The sequence below is a fragment of the Salminus brasiliensis genome, chromosome 11 (assembly GCF_030463535.1).
Source record: "Salminus brasiliensis chromosome 11, fSalBra1.hap2, whole genome shotgun sequence".
NCBI lineage: Eukaryota > Metazoa > Chordata > Actinopteri > Characiformes > Bryconidae > Salminus > Salminus brasiliensis.
The window spans coordinates 12,213,734-12,232,665 of record NC_132888.1 but is presented as its reverse complement, the minus strand read 5'-3'; the positions used below and the strand labels follow the sequence as shown (position 1 = coordinate 12,232,665).

General features: G+C 39.9%; 1 protein-coding gene across 1 annotated transcript in view; it reads right to left on the bottom strand.

Annotated features, from left to right (window-relative positions):
* gbe1b (glucan (1,4-alpha-), branching enzyme 1b) overlaps window positions 1-18,932 on the bottom strand; it is a 128,310-nt gene that overhangs the window by 26,791 nt on the left and 82,587 nt on the right. Inside the window, exons 13-14 of the mRNA XM_072691768.1 lie at window positions 14,744-14,928; window positions 7,808-7,938 (exon numbers count right to left, since the gene is read on the bottom strand). Coding sequence (XP_072547869.1) covers window positions 7,808-7,938; window positions 14,744-14,928 — 316 coding nt within the window. The remainder of the gene's footprint in view (window positions 1-7,807; window positions 7,939-14,743; window positions 14,929-18,932) is intronic.

Here is an 18,932-nt window from a genome sequence, read left to right as displayed (position 1 = left end):
CTTGATAATTTGGGCTAGCAGTTTGCATGATGCTGACTGGTGGTTTTAGGCTTGTATGTACAGGAGCCTTGTATCTCAGTCATAACCTCAGCAACTGATTGACAGCATTTAGGGTAGGGGGGGAAACTCCACCAGGTGGTGACAAAGAATGAAAGTATGTTCTTCGATGTGTAAATAGCAAGCAAATGTACTTGGTTTCCAGGGAGTGGAAATTAGAGGAGAGATTGCAAAGCACGGATCTCGGCATACCCCCCTCGCTTTGTCATGTGCGGAGTTTGAGCTCCCCTTCTGTGGACAATGGCACTGGAAAAGCTGTGGTCACAAGACCTGGTTCACAAAGAAACCCTTATTCCTATAACTAGCAGAGTCTGGAGGTGATATCTAATATCTAAAACACCATATTCTACGGATGCCGCCATCATATTTTACTGCTTTGTTGGGCTGGGTGTTTGTACTTTTCGGGGGCATAAATATAAAGACTCAAGCCTGTTAATATTGGGGGTTTGAAACAGACCAATTTTTCAGCATTTAATAATGTCAGAATTTCTGTTGACTATGTAAGGTCCATGATACATCAGCTCCACGTACTGATCTGTAATTATTCAACTTTGCCAAAGCAAACACAGTTCGACTTTCTAGGGCTCCTTTAAGACCAACGATATTCAGAGCTGTTATCTCTAAATACGACACAGAGCCAAATTTGATCTTACACAAACATACAGATCAACACCAATTACTCAAAATGACAAGCCATGTTCAAAAGCATGCTGACCACAAGCTTTGAAAAATGTTTTTGCCTCTTTAAGAAATGCCAGACTAGCGAGGTTTTGTTTCCTCAGACTGATGACAGCCTTAGTGATGGCTGTTAAGAGCATTTGATGTTGCAGCTACCGAGGAGAGAGCCAGATGTGAAGAGGGAAAACGCTGGCTTGCAGAACATCAGCTTTGCTCTCTGTGGATTCGTACAGACATGCCAGCTGAGACCCCCCCCCCCCCAAAAAAAAAACAACAAAAAAAACAAAAAACAAAACAAAACAATGCTGAGCGTGAGAAAGAGAGAGCGTGTTTGAGAGCAAGAAAGGCATAAGACCCGAGAGATATATACAAGTCTATGAAAAGGAAGCATCTTGCATTGATCAATATTGCCCATTCCCATTAGGCCAGCTGCATCACCATGTCTTCCTGGACCAAAACACCTGCAACGGCGTGTATGCCAGGGTGCGTTCAGGAATTCAAAGTTTCATTAGGCTATTGCTGATGAACGCATTCCAGCCCAGAATTGGCAGTTCAAGGCTTTTAGCAATTATGGTTTTTGTTAGCCCTTACAGATGCATGGCTCTGCAGCCAGACACAGCCACCGCCACCTGTGAAGAGCTGAAATCAATGATGGCTTACTGAGGAAAGAAGACTGTTAGAGTCTATAGAGTCGGTTTGTTCTGCAATTCTGAGAAAGACATGGAGGTGACTGCAAGGATGCCTATTCTGAAGCATTAATGTATGGACAAAAGTACTGGGACACCTCTTAATCATTGAATTCAGGTGTTTCATTCTGTTCTATTGCCACTGACATATAAAATCAAGCACATAGCCATGCAGCCTGCCTTTACACACACAAACGTCTTCCCTCCTACGTATTCCACCATGAACTGCGAGTGGTATTATTGAAAAGTGGAAGTGTTTAGGAATCACAGCAACTCCTCTACAAAGTGGAGGCTGATGAGGTGCATTGTACATCACAGTCGCCAAACCTGCTGTTAGAGCTGCACATTAATGACGTTAATGTTGTAAAAAAGCTCCTGTAGGTGTCCCAATACTTTTGTATATATATATATATATATATATATATATATATATATATATATATATATATCTTCATGATCGTGACTACAGCTCACACTGAAATTCTGAATATGTCCCTCAGGAAGCATTACAAGTAATGGAATGACTAAGTGAAGACAACAGGTCTTGAGTTCTAGCCAGGCTGAATTTCACAAAGATGGTATTTCATTGGCAAAATGGAAAAGTGGATAGGGAAGCTTTTTGCTGATAACTACTAGCGCTGTGCAGCGGCATCTAAAAACCCACAAAAACCCCCTTCATCTGTAGCTCTGTTCAGTTATATTCATTCTTCATGACCTCAAGCCAGCAATGCTATCAGCAAAACAGTCTTTTTGAGCGAGGCCGACCATATTCTGACAAACAGAATAGTGTTCCAATGTGCCATAGTACGTTATTGGTACTTGTCTCCTCACTGATGGTAAGTGAACTTCTATATGGCTCCAAAATGTACACCTTGGGTTAAGATAATAAAACATTTCATATAAACAACAGAGCTCAACATCTCTAACTACTGAAAGGCAACATTCACTCTACACAACAAACAGCCTCCCCAGTCCCAGGTAATGGACAGAGTGGATGTCATGACTCCTAGCTATACCCCTTCTGATGCATCTTGACGTCCGCAAGGGTGGATGTTCATCAAATTGATTACATTGTTATTCCTAAGACACTCGGACAACTGTTTGCTGTTGTGTGACGTGTTGCTGATTTTCCGCCCGAGGGTCTAGCTGTTACACATTCAGGGAGGAGCTGCTGATATGGCTGAATTATTCGGAGTGGTGTGCAGGTAAATGTACCTGACAGATAATGAGAGGGGGATGACCTGACACTGCCGCAGCAGCCTGCTGCCATGCTGTCCTATCAAAAACACATCAGTCCTGACAGCTAGCGCTTTCATGCAGATACCCAACTGGGAATTACAAGTCTCCAATCAGCTGGATGTACTGAAGCGCCTAAAGAATGCAGCCACTGATGGAAGACAGAGAAAGAATGAAAGAGAAATAATACAAAAAAGGGAGGAGGTCTGAGGGCCAGTCAAAAGCTGGTGTCAACAGAATTTTAATGGCTGGCCTTTATAGTGGAGCACTTAACTCAGAGGGAAACACTTTTCTTCTCAAACTTCTCGTTTTTTTTTTTTTTTTTTTTTTTATTAAAGAAGGGATGAAGTCTGAAAACAAGAAATGGCAGAGGAGAGGTTGTGTGAGGTCATACAGTCAGCTAGCGGTGTCTAATTTTCTTAACTTTCTAACCACCTGTTACAAATGAAAAGAACAAATAGAATAAACATACAAGCAGAAAACACCAGACAAAAGTATAGTATGGTAAAGCTGCTCACTTAACATACAATAACACACAAGATATGCATGGACAGACAGATGAATAATTATATATATATATATATATATATATACCACCCGACTTCAACATCTTACATAACATTATTTATATTGCTGTGGCTGTATTGATCAACAAGTTTAAGCAGTCAAGGCCACTGATGGAAAGAAAAGTGTGAAGCTTCACAATAAATGAAAGCCCCTTGGAAAGCGACCTCTTACAAAAAGGGTAATTGGAGTCACTTCAATCAATTCAGGTATAGAATCGACCTGCCCTGCATTATAAAAAAAAAAACAAACAAACACAGTTTTGGTCGTCTGCCTCAAGAGCCAAGTTCAAAGAACTGGAAATTGTTCCAACAGGATTTCTAAAGACTTCAGGAAGTCTAAAGATTTCTCAGTGCAGACCAGATTCAGCACCGCTGCTCTCCTAGAAGCACATTCTCTAAAGCACGTGTCAAACTCAAGGGCCAAACGTGGCCCGCTGTGTCATTTGATGTGGCCCGCAAGAGCTTAAAAGATCTGATTGACTGCAATCTTGTGGCTTAATGCAGTCAATTTACGGGTAACATAATCGGCATGAATTGTGGGAAATGGAGTTTATGGTCAATGCATGCTTTTAGACTTAATTTTTAATTATTCCGCCACTAATTGTAAAGCGTGCATTGACCTTAAACTCCATTTCCCACAATGCATGCCGATTATGTTGTCCATCAGTTCCAGCTGTTCTTGCAGAAGATGGGCTCAGAGCACGGAGACTTGCCGTACCATATAGAGGTGCGGTGGCTGAGTAGGAGCTCAGTAAGTCCTCAAACAATTTTTTGAGCTTAGGGAAGACATTGCTCTTTTCATGCAGGGTAAAGGAAAACCCATGTCCGAACTGTCAGATCCAAATTGGCTGTGTGACTTTGCAATGTTGTGCGACATTACCGAACATCTTGCCCAACTGAATAAGAAGCTTCAGGGATGCAAACAAGTCATCACGGAGATGTCCAACATGATCACCGCTTTCCAGCATAAACTTGATCTATGGATGTGCCAGGTGAAACAGGACAGTCTTGCCCACTTTCCTGTTTGTCAGAGCATCTCAGCCTCATTTCCCAGCAGTTTTTTATGTGCTCAGTTGGCTAGAGTTTAGAGTTAGCTTAGAGCCTTGTTGTAAATGTAACTTAGCAAACCAACTGCACACACAGCAGCAGTTAAAAGACTTTGTTGGTTAATCTGTCAGAAGAGGAGGAGTTAAACTCTTCCCTCTTCCAAAAAATCTTTGCCCATTTTCTGCAGTTTTTGCCCACACTGCCAAAACCACGCAGTTTGTTTGTAGTACATCATTTATAGTTGTTCCATTTTATCCATTTAGAAAGATTTAATGTTACTCCTGTCTAGGTGGTGTCTAGGAACTGGGAGCAGAATTGTCAGGTGGGTCAGTCAGACTGGACTGTAAGAAATTAAACACTACAGAGTTTAAAACAGTTAGCAGATGCTACAAAACAAAGTCAATCAGTTCAATGTTCACTAAAAATCTTGATTTTACTGGTGTTCACTATTGTGTATTAGCACAGGCTTACTTGTATTAAAAAGGCTTACAAACCTAAACTGCACAATAACAGCCATTAACAGTATGAATGTGTATAAGTGCATTTCTAGAAAAAACTAAACCTAAACCAAACTCTCAGTTCAGCTGTGAAACATGGTGATGGGACAGTCGTAGTGTGGGACTACATACATAATAAAGGCTTTAAGAGCTTGCAATCGCTAATAGATTACTGAAAGACTAAATAACCATATCAACAATGACAACGTCTACATTTCAGTGAAAGCCTGAATATGAAGTGAAAGCCAGTTCTGTTAAAATGCTATGGCATGATCTGAAGTAGTAAATTGAAGACATCAAATAAACATGAGGGCATAGAGGGCAATAGGACAAAATATCTCCTAACCGCTGCCTACAAAGGCTACAAAGTAATCACTGCCTCCTACTGATTTCTAAATAAGGTTCCATAGTTTGGCAAGATGGTAAAATGAGCATGTTTTGTTTGTATGTAGGGATGAGTTATACTACATATACATAACATCACCACACTTGAATATGTTTAGGATACACAATATGTATCACAGTATTTCAATGCAGAATTAGCAAACTGCCATTCAAAACTTGTTCATTCATTTAAATCAATATTTGACATCCAATTAACTAGGCCCTAGTATGCCTTTTGTAAAGAACATAGTATTTATTTTAAAAAGGTTATGTAAAACTATCGCAATAGCAATAAAATAGTCATATTGTTCAGCCATCGGCCATATCTGTATCATGACGGATGCAGAACAGACCACATTATGGAATTATAGGCAAACCACATTATAGGCAAAAAATCTACTGAGAAGTGCATTTGAAAAACGATCATCTCAGACAGGAAATGTAAAAAAAAAACCAAAAAAACAAAAAAACAAAACAACAACAAACAAACCTCATAAAAGTAAAATTTAATTCAAAACTACTTGCCAAAAGTACAAGAAATGCATAGTGTCATGGTTTCAAGTGTCAAGGTTAACACATATAACCATATTACCTCTATAAGTAAATGGAAAGGTGAGATCTAACACTGAGGTTGAAAAAGTTAAGCTAAATAATCAAACAGACACTCCAAAAAGAAAATTACAAGTGACGTGAATCTGGCCTTACTCACCAGAGCTTTCAGCAGACTGGCAGTGCTGGATCCAGACATACCAAAAGCCCAATATCAGCAGACACTCCAAAAAGTTCACTTTCAAAACTATCATCCAGTTCATGGATCTGTGCTGTGAAGTCTGTGTGAGCCCCTCTAGCTCTCTGTAAATGGCCAATATCAGCAGATGCAATCTATCTAGCACCCTCTTCCTTTTTATGGCAGCGGTGACGGCCCTTTCCACCTACACACACACACACACACACACACACACACACACACACACACACACACACACACACACACACACACACACACACACACACACACACACACACACACTTCTGAAATCAATCCAAAGACACAAGACTGCATGACTTTGCTTGGAGCCCTGGCACTCTCTAATACAAGTTTGTGAGTATGTGTGCGTTTCTGTGCGAGTGTGAGAGCGCGTGTGAAAGGCTGAGGTTTAATGAAAAAGCACTCTGGACTCGCTGGGCCGGCCTTGTTTACCTCCTCCGAGTCAGAGTGGCACTTTCATCTGTCTTCTGCTCTAATTGGATCCTCTGCTCCTGCTCGCCTTCACAGAGCAGTGTCACTATGCTCACGGCAGCACGTTTTTACCTTACACACAAACACGAATACAAACTCCCTGCGAGGACCCGTGAATTTCCCAGTGTGTGCGCGCATGTTTTCTCCTCGCGCTCATAATCACAACAATTCAACGTGGCCTCTGCGCTCTCCACATTTCCTCCATGTCATTTGGAGCGCACACATCTCCTTTAAGCTCAAACAGCTGGGGAAGCTAAGAAGAGGTGCTGCCACTCAGGGTAAATGCAAATCTACAGCGCTCCCAGGCAGAACACAGAAAAAGCATGGTAAACTCTGTCAAAGTCCAAAGTTCGAGCTCTTGATGGTTGCAAACACAATTGGGGTATTTTTCCTGAATGCATCAACTTGGGTAATATGAAAACTGTGTAATGAGGACCCTTTGACCCCTCTGCAACATAAAATCATAATCATGCTAACCATGAAGCTGAAGCTCCACCTTAAAATGGTGCCCTAGGTAGGTCTGATGTTCTACTTCTAAACCATTTCAGATGGAACAGAAAAATCACAGCCTCGGGCACATTTTACACTGTACAAAGCACTGCCTTTGCCAATACTGAATCTATCTATATGTATATATATATATATATATATATATATATATATATATATATATATATATATATATATATATATATATATATATATATCTCCCCCTCCCCAATTAAATTAATTATAAATTAAAGCAGCATTATGGAGAACTGGTACTTCTTTTTTCTGGGCTCTCCCTACAATCGAGATGTGTAATTTGCACTTTCAGCCTCCCCAAGGACACTAGGTATTTCTGGGCGAGCTCAAAGATACACAATCATCACTGAAAGTGAAAGAATCATGTGGACTGATGCAGTGGAGTAAGATTATAGGATTTTACACAAATATGACTCTGGATGTCAAGCAAGGAGTAGCAATGACCGACTGTATTCTCCGGTATTCTCCCAATTCTCCCAGTTACAGGTCAGTGGAGCATCAGAGTGGTTTTGAAATGGTTACATAAAAGGTAAAAATGCCACATAAATGTTGCTTCATGAGGAAGTGAGGTTCCTTAAAACAGGGCACTCAAACAAGCCGAGAAGCTTGCGTTCATTAGCAAGGATTGCAGGTTTAGACTGTGTTTTAAGGATGTACTGTATGGACAGATTTAATAAACTAGCAGAATTAAAGCTAATTGTTGGGTCAATCCATCCATCAATGTGTGACAATCAAATACCTCTCTGTAAACAGACATAGGATTGCGGTTACTCATTAAGTGGTAACTCTCTAATTCCCTGTACCACACGCACACATACACACACACACAAACACACACACAAACACACACAAAACAGCTTGTGAATGTAATACAGGCTGATTTAAGGATACTTTCCTGGTGGCCCCACTGCCACTCTGTAGTTGCTGTAGCTGTTCACAGGGTGGAAGTTGAAGATGAAAATGACGTTACCTCTCTCAAACACGATCACTTTGTCTCCCTCATGCTTTGCCGTGACATAGGCCTGGGTAAAGAGGGGAGAAAAAAAAGGGACATGAATCAGACAAAAACAGCATTTATAGCACACATAAGCTTGTGTGCTGTTAAACTAAGGAACGGTGGAAACGGTGGTTCTCTGGAGTGATGAATCATGTTTCGCCATCTGTCAGTCTGATGGACAAATCCAGGACTGACTGATGCCAGGAGAATGCTACCTACTGGATTGCGTAGTGTCAACAGTTAGTAGAGAGTTATGCTGGAAATGGCCTAGGGCAGGGTTTGTTTTAGGTTTGGACTCGACCACTTAGTTCAACTCCCAATGCTTCAGTACATTTCAGACAACAACAGGCTTTCCAGCACATTGGAATCAGTTTGGCAAAAGTCCATCCACTTATGCTCACAAAATTCTCCAGTGCAATCAGTGTGTAAATAGGTAGCGAATAGAGGTGAAATGACGCCACTTCATTTTCCTGTTACAGATACCACAACCTTAAGTACAATCCATAGACAAAAGTATTGAGACACCTCATTGATTGATTTCTCCAAAATTAAGAGTATAAAACAGATTTTGGAGCATCCATCTGCTGTGAGGATTTGATTGCATTCAGTGACAAGAGCGTTAGTGATGTCAACTACTACTAGTCTCGAGTCAGTCAACAAAGAAGGATGTTTTATTAGTAGTAGTAGCAGCAATAGTAACAATCCCAGAGTGCATCATAATATATAGTGTACAAATGATCAGTGGCGTGGTTTGGTTTGAAGATTTGGGCACAGCTTCTCTGAGGAAGACTAATGTTCAGACTGCATTCTGAAATGTCTAAAATCGTTCACTACCACTACAAATTCTCTTCTCTATAAAAGGGCTCTATACAGTGATCTGGTTTTTAGAAGATTTGTAGGAGATTGTGATTAGGGTAGAGTTTTGTATACAGCTGAGGACACACCACTGGAGTCCACATAACACTGGTAATGGCTGGCTGTGAATTATGTACAGTAGGATGCCCCAAATAGGCTATGTATAATTCCCGCTATCCATGTAGCCTGTTTGCTACATGGATAGCGGGAATTCAGCTACCCATTCCAATACGTTGCCTCTTAAAATCCAATAGCTGGAAATCAGTCATTGGGACAGAGACCTTTAATCCCTGGGACGTGTGTGTATTGTACACAATAGTCTACTTGGTCTGTATCAAATCCCGCTCTTGTTGAATCTTGTGTGCTCTTGGTATTTTGGAGAAGAGCCGCATATGTTGAACATGTGTATTCTGTAAGTGAGGATAAAGTAAGTAATTAAAGTCTCAGTGGGACCCCCCCCCCCCCAATTCAAATAGATAAACAAGTAAATAAAATATAAGCACACGGCTTTGATTTCAGTATAGTAGGCTTAAAATAATCTGTGTCTGATTTTGGAAGTGGGGCCTTTGAGGTTCAAAGATTTAATCTTTGGAGGATTATTTGGTAAATACCACCTTTGATCTAAACACCAGTTTATTTCCTTTATTCAAATCTTAATGTTCATCTCCTGTAGAACCTGGTGACATAATAGAAAATGTGTTTACAAAGTATTTTAATGTGAAAAAAGGAGGAAATTAAGTGGAACCAGGTTTGAGATTTCCCAATTTGACTTCATAAGATTTGGGGGGGGGGGGGGGGGGGTTATCAGGCCAGCGCAATGCTGGGGTATGAGAATGAGCACCCAAGGAAAATGAAGGTGCTTTTAAACCATCTGTAAAATTCGGCCCCCAGGCCATTTATTGTCTATGCTGGCATTCGGTGTGTAGTCCGAGTTACTGTCCGATGACCCTGTTTACACCACGGCGGGAGAGTGCGTGTGATTCCATGGTGGTGTTAACATCCACACTGTGGCCCTTTCAAGCCCGCTGTGCCTCATCTTCAAAGCGCTCGGCGCACACACCTCGGCCTTTTCAAAATGAGGGTCCCCTGCATGTCATCCCCTCCTCTACATTCAGCCAGACGGCCATTCCAAAGATACTGCCCCCACCACTCCACCCCCCCCCACCCTGCCCAAACACCCAGCCAGACATAGCTCTTCTTCAGACAATAAAATAAAGGATTGTGCTCTCTGCGGAATTTCTCTGAATATCTAGCCAAGCCCAAACATCCAAGGAGGTGGAACAGGGAGTGAATTTAGAATCTTGTCAACACACAAACATTGGAGTGATGCTCCCTTTCCCTGTTACAGTTGCACTGGACAGACAGGTCAGTGTTTCTGTAGTGAAGATCAATCACAGAGACCAACTACTTGGAAAGAAGTGTGCCCCCCCCCCACATAGACTTTACTCATTTGGGCATATTTTAAAGAGTTGTTTTTACTGTTCATTAAAAGGTATGGCATGCCCCCACTGTTGGGTCCTTGAGCAAGGCCCTTCTCCCTCCCCATTCTCTTCAGGCGCCACAGCAATGGCTGCCCACTGCTCCGGGCATGTGTGCTCACATTCAGTGTGTGTGTTTGATCACTAGTGTGTATGCGTGTGTGTTCACTGCAAGGATGGTTTAAAGGCCAAATTCCATCTGTGTCCAACACCAGTGGTGAATATAGTTGTCTTGTTCAGCGATGTATGCGTTAAGTCAAAGGAAACATGAAAAAATAAGCAATGCAACCACATGCAAATGCTGGAATGGTATAGCTTCCACTCTTGCAGCAGACTGGACCAGAGTCAGCTTGACGCGAACCCCAGACCACCGCTGCTCTGGGCTGCTCGAAGGCTCAAAAACAGCTTTCACACTTGACTAAATGTACCAAACTCGCAGAGCAAGCGGCCCGGAAAAAAAGGTCTAGTGTGAAAGCACCCTTAGTCACTACTAATAATTCCCATCACCTACAAAAAGGAAGCTTTCAGATAACCATAGCAGATACTAAAGTCAGCTTACAAATGTTCCAAAATGGGCATGAAATTGTTTGCAAATCAAATTAGGATGGTGCTAGGTGCTCGCTAATGGAGGTGAAAAGAACGTTCCTTCACAAATTAGACACCTGTGTGAATCTCTCCGTGGCTCTATTAGCTCTTGCTATTGTAAATATGGAAAAACAAGTCCTAGGTAAATGAGGTGGTGTGGTACTGCCAAAGTTTCATTGTTCTATTAGATCTTTTACACAATGTAACCTATGCAGTGGCTGGACTGAAACCAAGGGAACATTGGGTAAAATTCTGATTTTCAGTAAAGCATTTAAACCCTTATTCTATTACTTGATTTCACTTTGAATCATTGCAAGTCTCTTAATAAGACCCCCTTATAATACACCCACCCCCTGCTTTCACCTTCATCTCTCATATGGCACGCCTATATTTGTGTTAGGGGCTCCTCCTTATGTTACCCAGAGCGCTCTGGCTGGAAGGACACAGGTGGAGAGACCTTTATAGTCCTTCAGGTGGTCTTGGTTGGTTTATTGCACACTGCTGGAATGTGCCTTCATTCTCTGTACCTGTTATTATTCATGTCACACTTAGTTGTAACTTTGTTGTTTGCCCGTAAGGACACAGAAGAATGGTAAGAATTCATTATTCATTCGTTACAGATTTTGGCACTGTGTCTGCCCATTCAGCTTTATCTACAAACCTATTAAAATAGACAAAAGAGTATAAGCAGATTGCTTTGATGTCAGTGTAGCAGGCTTAAAGTAATTGGTTCAAGGCTTAAAATTCTAGTTACAGATTATTAATACATTTTATTCAAAGGCTGCTTAGGGACTTCATAACACCTTCATTTGCATTGAATAATGTTTTTGGAATGCAAAACTCAAATATTAACGAACAGCTTATACCGATAATCACGAGATTTAATGTTCATAAAATGTTTTGAGAGGAAAATTTCGGTACATTAGTATAAGGAGATATTTGTTTAGTTTATTTCCATACAGAAAACTTAAGCTTGAGTGGTGGGGTAGGAGTGGCAGAATGCTGAAATATGGTGAAATATATACATACATTTATGTATATAAATATATGTATATATTTATAATAATGTGGTGAAATATATTCAAGTGCATATATACAGCATTTTCCGTACATTTATTTTCCTTACATTTGCATCTCTACGTCTGGCAGCCATTTTATTCCAGGCATGTCATCAAACAAATCAGAGTTACCTGAATTTGAATACTATGAATGGCATGAAGTCACCCAAAAGCAATGTGTAAGACCATTGGAGAGCCTGTCAAGACATGAGAGCTGTGATCAGCAGTCAAGGTTATTTCACCATAGTGATTTTTGAACACTCAAATTTCACATATTAATACTTTGTTGTTTAAATTTGAATAATAACGTTTTTGCATTATAATTATTATAATACTTTCTTGCATTATTTGCATTATTTGAGCAGCTGTTTTTGAGCAGTTGTCATCATTTCTGCAAATAAATACCTGAAATAGCAACATTATTATTTGGAACTGTCCATAGTTTATAAGCTGAATATATATATATATATATATATATAAGTAAAGCTGGGCAATAGGACAATATTTTATCATATTGTGATGAATTTTGTTATCGTGGTAAACAATAGGCTTTTATGAGTGTATCGTGGATATCCTTGGTGCTTAAAGAAGACTAATTAACTGCACGTTTCATTACAAAGACTAATGTAATTCAATACAATGGAGTTCTTCATATTTTGAGTAAAGATCGCAGTACTTAGTATGGGAAAGTATTTCAGAAAGCTTTCCCTGGACAGTAGAGACAGTATGAACTTTTTTAATCCCCTGAACACAGAATGAGCAGGTGTCCCAATACTTTTGTCCACTTGCATCCCTTAGCAAAACTGTACACTCATACTGAGACCTTGAAGAACCCACATTTTCCTGCTGATGCACTCAGCAACAGTTACCATCTGCACTCCTGCGAGGTCTCAAGGTCATTCTGCTCCCCAGATGAAGGTGAAGCGGAGTGTAATCTGCACCCTGGATCATCCAGGGAAGCAGGAAAGTGTTAGTGAATCAATTACACAGCCCGGCTCTTAATCTGGCCAATTCAGCGCCGCGCTCTCCGTTATGATCCCATTTACTGCAGACTGGGAGAGTGTGCTGTGAGCAGAGAGGCTAAGATGCTCTCTCCATCCCTGATACCTTCTCCATGGCTCTGCACTGCTCAAATATGAGTCACGGGGGTGGGAGACGGAACGAGACCTGAATTACTGTATATGCTGCGACGCCCTGGGCTTAATGTGCTTCTCTGTATTCTGTGGTGGGTTACGACGCGAAAGCAACCCGGGTTCTGACTGGTTAGGGGCCGTTATCGTGCCGCGGAGGAGCGCAGCGGCAAAATAAATAAGAACAAACGATTGAAATGGTGCCTGCTTTGTTGGGAAGGTGTGAAATTGATTTGTTTCAGTGAAATGAATGGAATACCATTTGCACTGAGGTCTAGAACTATGTGTGGTGCTGAAAGGCAGAAAAGACAGGCAGAAAGAGAGCTTTATGAAAAGTGGGGACAAAGTATTAGTACGATATTGCTGTACACTGCAGTTCAGATCTGCTGAAACACTGTTCACAAGTTCAGAAATTCTGTTTCCAATAACATAAAACTCATTTTGTTGCTGACAGTCTTCAAGACAGCCCACCTGTGCCTTGCTGCAGCGTTACACATGCATTCTCTTAAGCAGCTTCATAAAGAGCAACCTGGGTTGCTTTTCCAATAGGTAGAATACTTGCTGACTGTTCAAAATGTCCCCCCAAGTAATTATGTTTTGGGAATGAATTCATACACAGTCATCAAATTTATAATTAATACTAGTCTTAAAAAATAGGGTAGAGTAAAGTGGGAAGAAATATTAGTCTAGAATGATCAACAGTAGATCTGTAGATAATTATAAAATGACTGAAGCTGATAAACAAGGGTTGTAGCAGTGTAGCGTAGTTGGGTATACTGTGGTATAAAAACTGAATGCTGAATTAGCAGAGTAATCCACAATGAAAATAATTAGCCGGATACAAAATAGCTTAAAAAAAAGTTTCAAAAGAAAACCCTATTTTCATTTCTTTAAGGTAGAAGATGACGAAGAATACTGAAGTAGAAAAAAAATAAATAAATAAACCTTGTACTTTAAAAACTGGTGATTGAATCTTCAGGCGATTCAAGACATTCCAATTACAGTATGTTTTGCCTAAAAAACCCATCATACTTTCTGGCGTTTATTTTACCGTAGGGTTGTAAAGATTTTTAACATATCATAACCGACTCACAGTATATACAGTATCACAGTATACACATTCCTCTTCTTCTAGTTATACACTGACCCTTAAAGCACTGAAAACAGGGAATATTATAATAATTACAATTTATTAATAAACATTATGTAAAGTCTCGAATTGCAAAAACAAATGAGACAGCTGTATGCTAGGTGGAGCTCTTTTAAACTACTCTGTTTCCAGGTAGTGATTATTTTCATTATGGATTAATCTGCCAATTATTTTCTCCATAAACCGACTAATTAATTGGCTTTTAAACTCTGATAACAGTAAGAAATTGTAAGAAATTGAAATTGAATTCAATTGCAAACATAACACTATTTAGCAAATGTACACAGTATAATAAGAAATCAATTTCATACCATGGTATTCTGCGGCAACCCTAATTTAATGTCATTGTAGTAGTATTCATGGCACTGCAGTAATAACCTACTGTAAAGCTAAATAACACTACAAGTGACTCAAAACTTTTGAACAGTCTTATCTTTCAAACACAGCCGTAAAGCTATAAAGAAAAGACACAGGATAAAACATAACGGTGTAAAGAAGCGGAGATAAGAGTGTGAGCGAGCTTTAGAGGTATAGCAGAGGAAGAGAGACATAAAGAGAGTGATTGGTCTCTCACCGGGGGTGCAGCCAGCCAGCCATATTTGTCCTCCGTGAGGTTCATGTCCCGGTCGAAGATGTAGAGCTGGTGGTAGCGCAGGTGATCCGTGTCCACCAGGTTGAACTGCCGGCGGGCGTAGTGGTAGCTCTCATTATTCCCCACGCGGGGGAAGTCTAGCCACTCTGGGTGGCCAAATTCGTTACCTGCAAAGGCCCAGAGGGGAGACTGCGTTTAGGTCAAGAGTGCGCATTGTGTAGGTGGTGTGTCTGCCTTGAAAAAAGATGCAGCTCTGAACCCTGGAAACTTCTTATGACGAGCTTGTCTTTATTTATACTGTTCCTCACATTGTAAAGACAATGAAGAAGGAAAAGGAATGCAGCAAAGAGCCTTTCTAATGTTTTACTGAAGTTTAAATTAAGGTTAACACCACTGTGCAGTGTCTGTTAAATGGACTGAAACTGAATCCTAAAGACAGTCAAGTACAACACAGTAATAGCCAGTCAGGAAGTTAAATTTGTTAGCTTTAATTATTAAATAAATGATTTAAGCAGTATATATAGTGTATAGAAACAGTATATCATATGCACATTTTGGAAAGTGCTAAATTAGGTTTATTTTGCAGCCTCATTTGTCAAGTTGTAAAAAACAAAATGCACCACTCACTTAGCACTCACTAAGTCACAAACTGAGCTACAAATTCCACTGTCAATGTGCTGTCATTTTACCCCAGAAAGTGTTCTGACACGATGTAATGTCAGATAAATATTATCGCCCATCATAAGAGTTTCTGACAGAACAAGCCTTTTTAAGGGTTTAGGCCATGTCTCATATAAGGCTTACGGAGCCTTATGAATGCTGCCCTGCAGTAAAGTGTTAGCAAATACATTGTAATGGTTAAAATAACAAAACAGGTAAGATATATCTCAATCCTTCATTTAACATAAAACAACATGATGCAAGACAGAACTGACGACGACTGAAAAATACTATTTTTTAAAATAAGAGATAAAACATAATATTTTAGCTGTAAGGAGGGGGTCCTATTCTGCATGATTTAGTTTTGGAGGCACTTCTTAGACTTATCTTTCAGATGGACCTTTTGTTATTTTTCCAAAAAACAAACCTATAAATAAATAAATAAATAAATAAATGATACATTTTAGGCACAATGTATACACAAAATATTAAACAAACAATTTTCACACTCAAACATATATTATTGATTATTTTTACCTGTTTATTCATACATTCAATTTGAATTTTACAAGAAATAATCAAGTGTAACTTCCAGGTTCGAATGGAATATTTTCTGTAAAATATGTAATTGGATGGATGGATGGACAGAGTGAGAGAAATATGTGGAAGGCAGTGAGATCCATCAATCCTAATTTTTTTGGTATAAAATGATTAGGATGTCCCAACAGAATACTGATGATTCATCAGATGTTAGTGACGTTGAGGGAATCAATTTTTAATAAACCATAATGTGTTAAATTTAATGTGTTGATTTAGATGTACTTTGTGGAATCTAGTTCAAGGTTAAAACACTGAGGTCATAAATTCACAATCATCAGAAATGTACTGTTTTAATGAACTTTCCTGCTGATATAAAGGATAATAAAACTCCAATCATTTCCTGTTAAAAATTAAATCCACATAGCACAACCACAAAATGGCAAAGAAAGAGTCAATCAGTTTCCCCTTAATCAAGTTCCCATACATTTTCAGGTGAGCAAAAATTATTTACCAGTTTTGATTGTATGAGATATTTCATTAAGACCACAGGGAATGGTGTTATCTTGTGGAAAGGTGGTCCAGTATAGGTCACCTTTAAAATCAGTATCACTACTTGTTTTTTTTAGAAAGTAAAAAAGCAACAAAACTGCCAACCGGTTCAGGCTCACTGTAACAAACAAGAGAGAGTCATATAAGAACACCCCTCGCCCCTGCATAAAATCAAAACATTGTTGAGTATGAAAAGCATAGTCAAATCAGTCGTGTCCAAACTTCTGACTGGCACTGTTCAACTCTGCAACAGTGACTCTCACTCCCACAGCAATGTTGCCCTTTTCTCAGCATCAAACTTCAAAGCGCTGATTCAACATGCATCTAAAGTAGAGGGAAGCGTGTATCTTCAGAATCTATTCCCACGGCTTGGTGTGATTTGCTTTCATACAAACAAATGAATGCGAAATTAATTCAAATGATCTATATTCCAAACATTTTTGACAGAAAAGAGTGAGGCGCCAACAACACTCGCACAGTAAAAAGAGAGAAACGAGAATGAAAAGACTGAATAATGGATTACGAAAGGCGACCTTGTCTGGAAGTTAAGAAAGAGGAATTGAACAGCTTAGCTTCTGCCCCACCTTCTGCTTCCTAACTTTGTCTGCTGCTGGGCTGCAAATTGCAACAACTCCCCTGGTTACTGGACTGTAATGACCAAGGCACATTTTGATGCATCACAGTTGCCTTATAATAGCTAGACTGGCATCCAGTCAGTGGACCACTGTATAAAGGAGGGACTGAACTGTATCCAATAGCTGATACTGCATCTGCTAAGATGAAAGTCTTGCATTTCTGAAATTATAAATCACTAAATTACCAAATAACTAACATTTAGCTTAACTTTATTTATGCATTAGCTAACTAACAATGAAGGCAAAGTGATTAATACCTCAAAAAAAAGTTTTAATGAACTTCTCTGCTGACATAAAGGATAATAAAACTCAAATCATCTGTTTCTTGTCAAAAATTAAAATTCACAGATGGCACACAAGAAAAAGTCAATCAGTTCCCCATACATTTCCGGGTCAGCAAAGAAGAAAAAAAAGACAAAAATGTAAAACAGTAGGGCTGGGCGATATGGTTGAAAAATGACAACGCAATATTTAACGTCATTTTCACAATACACATTATTATCGCAATACACGTGATCACATAAAATTAATTGGTAGCGACAGATTCTTAAAAACTACTGTTCAAATATTCTCCCATACTGAGTACAGAGATTTTTATTCAAAATATGCTGCACATTATCTAATTAAACGTGACTAATTACACACTGATTAACTGCACATTTCATTACAAACAGTGTCCTTTAAGCACTCACAAAACGCTTAGAAAAGCATTTTGTGTACCATGATAAAATACGATTGCGAGGCTCTATTCTCTCCCTTTGTTTTTCTCAGACTCTCTTTTTGTAGAAGGGCGGGACTTTCTGTAACTAGCAAGCTGACTGGCTTATTTGGTAGAAGGACAGGACTTTATCTGTACACAGGTGCCACGTTGAGGGCTACAAGAACTCCCATACATATTTTAACCAGTGACCGGTCTCCTAATTTACAACGTCTCTGGGTTGAGTTTCTTAAAAAAAAATCCTTCTTTTTTACACTTGTGTCCACTGCAAATGTGCAGCCATGTTGCCTTCTAGCTCTGTAGCGGTTTCGTTCACGTGACAGACAACTGCCCGGTCTGTATGTTTTCACTGCAGCTCTGCGTCAGATTGAGGGAATTCCTGTTAAAATGAACAGCAGCAGCAAAACTGTATTCCACACTGTTCTGGTTCAATTTCGGTGGTTAATTTGTGGTTCATGTGCACCCTGAATTGCTCCTAGTTAGTGTGAGAAACCTGCATGATGACGTCACCAACTAATCAACTTAAATTAGTTGCTAACGAATTTGGTGATGGGTTTTATACAACTAAGCTGATAAGTTGTTGCCCCCCTATTATATTTACTGATTGACTGCCTTAATTAACTACTCCAAACTCTCTAAAATACAGACCAGGCTTCACTTCAATTTACAACAGCAACACCTTCCAGGCAATCCTTCATGAGAAGTTTCTAGGGCACAGTGACCTCACCCAGTGAGATCGGCTTTGGAGGAGATAGAAGAGGGGAAAGCTGAGGAGATCACAGGGGAGTAACGGGGGATACATTTGCACACAGAACATGAACGGTGGAACAAAAAGAGAAAGAGACGGAGAGAGGCGACAGCCTTGTCAAGCGGAGTGATGAGATAATGAATCCGTCATCAGCTGACAAGACAACATCATAAAACAACAGTTGGGTAATTGAATTCTGAGGGGGCGAAGAGACGCTTTGACGAGTGAGAGAATGGAGGCAAAAACAATGGTGATGAAGCACGTTGTTTGTTGAGAGGTAGAGAGAGAGAGAGGTAGAGAGAGAGAGAGAGAGAGAGAGAG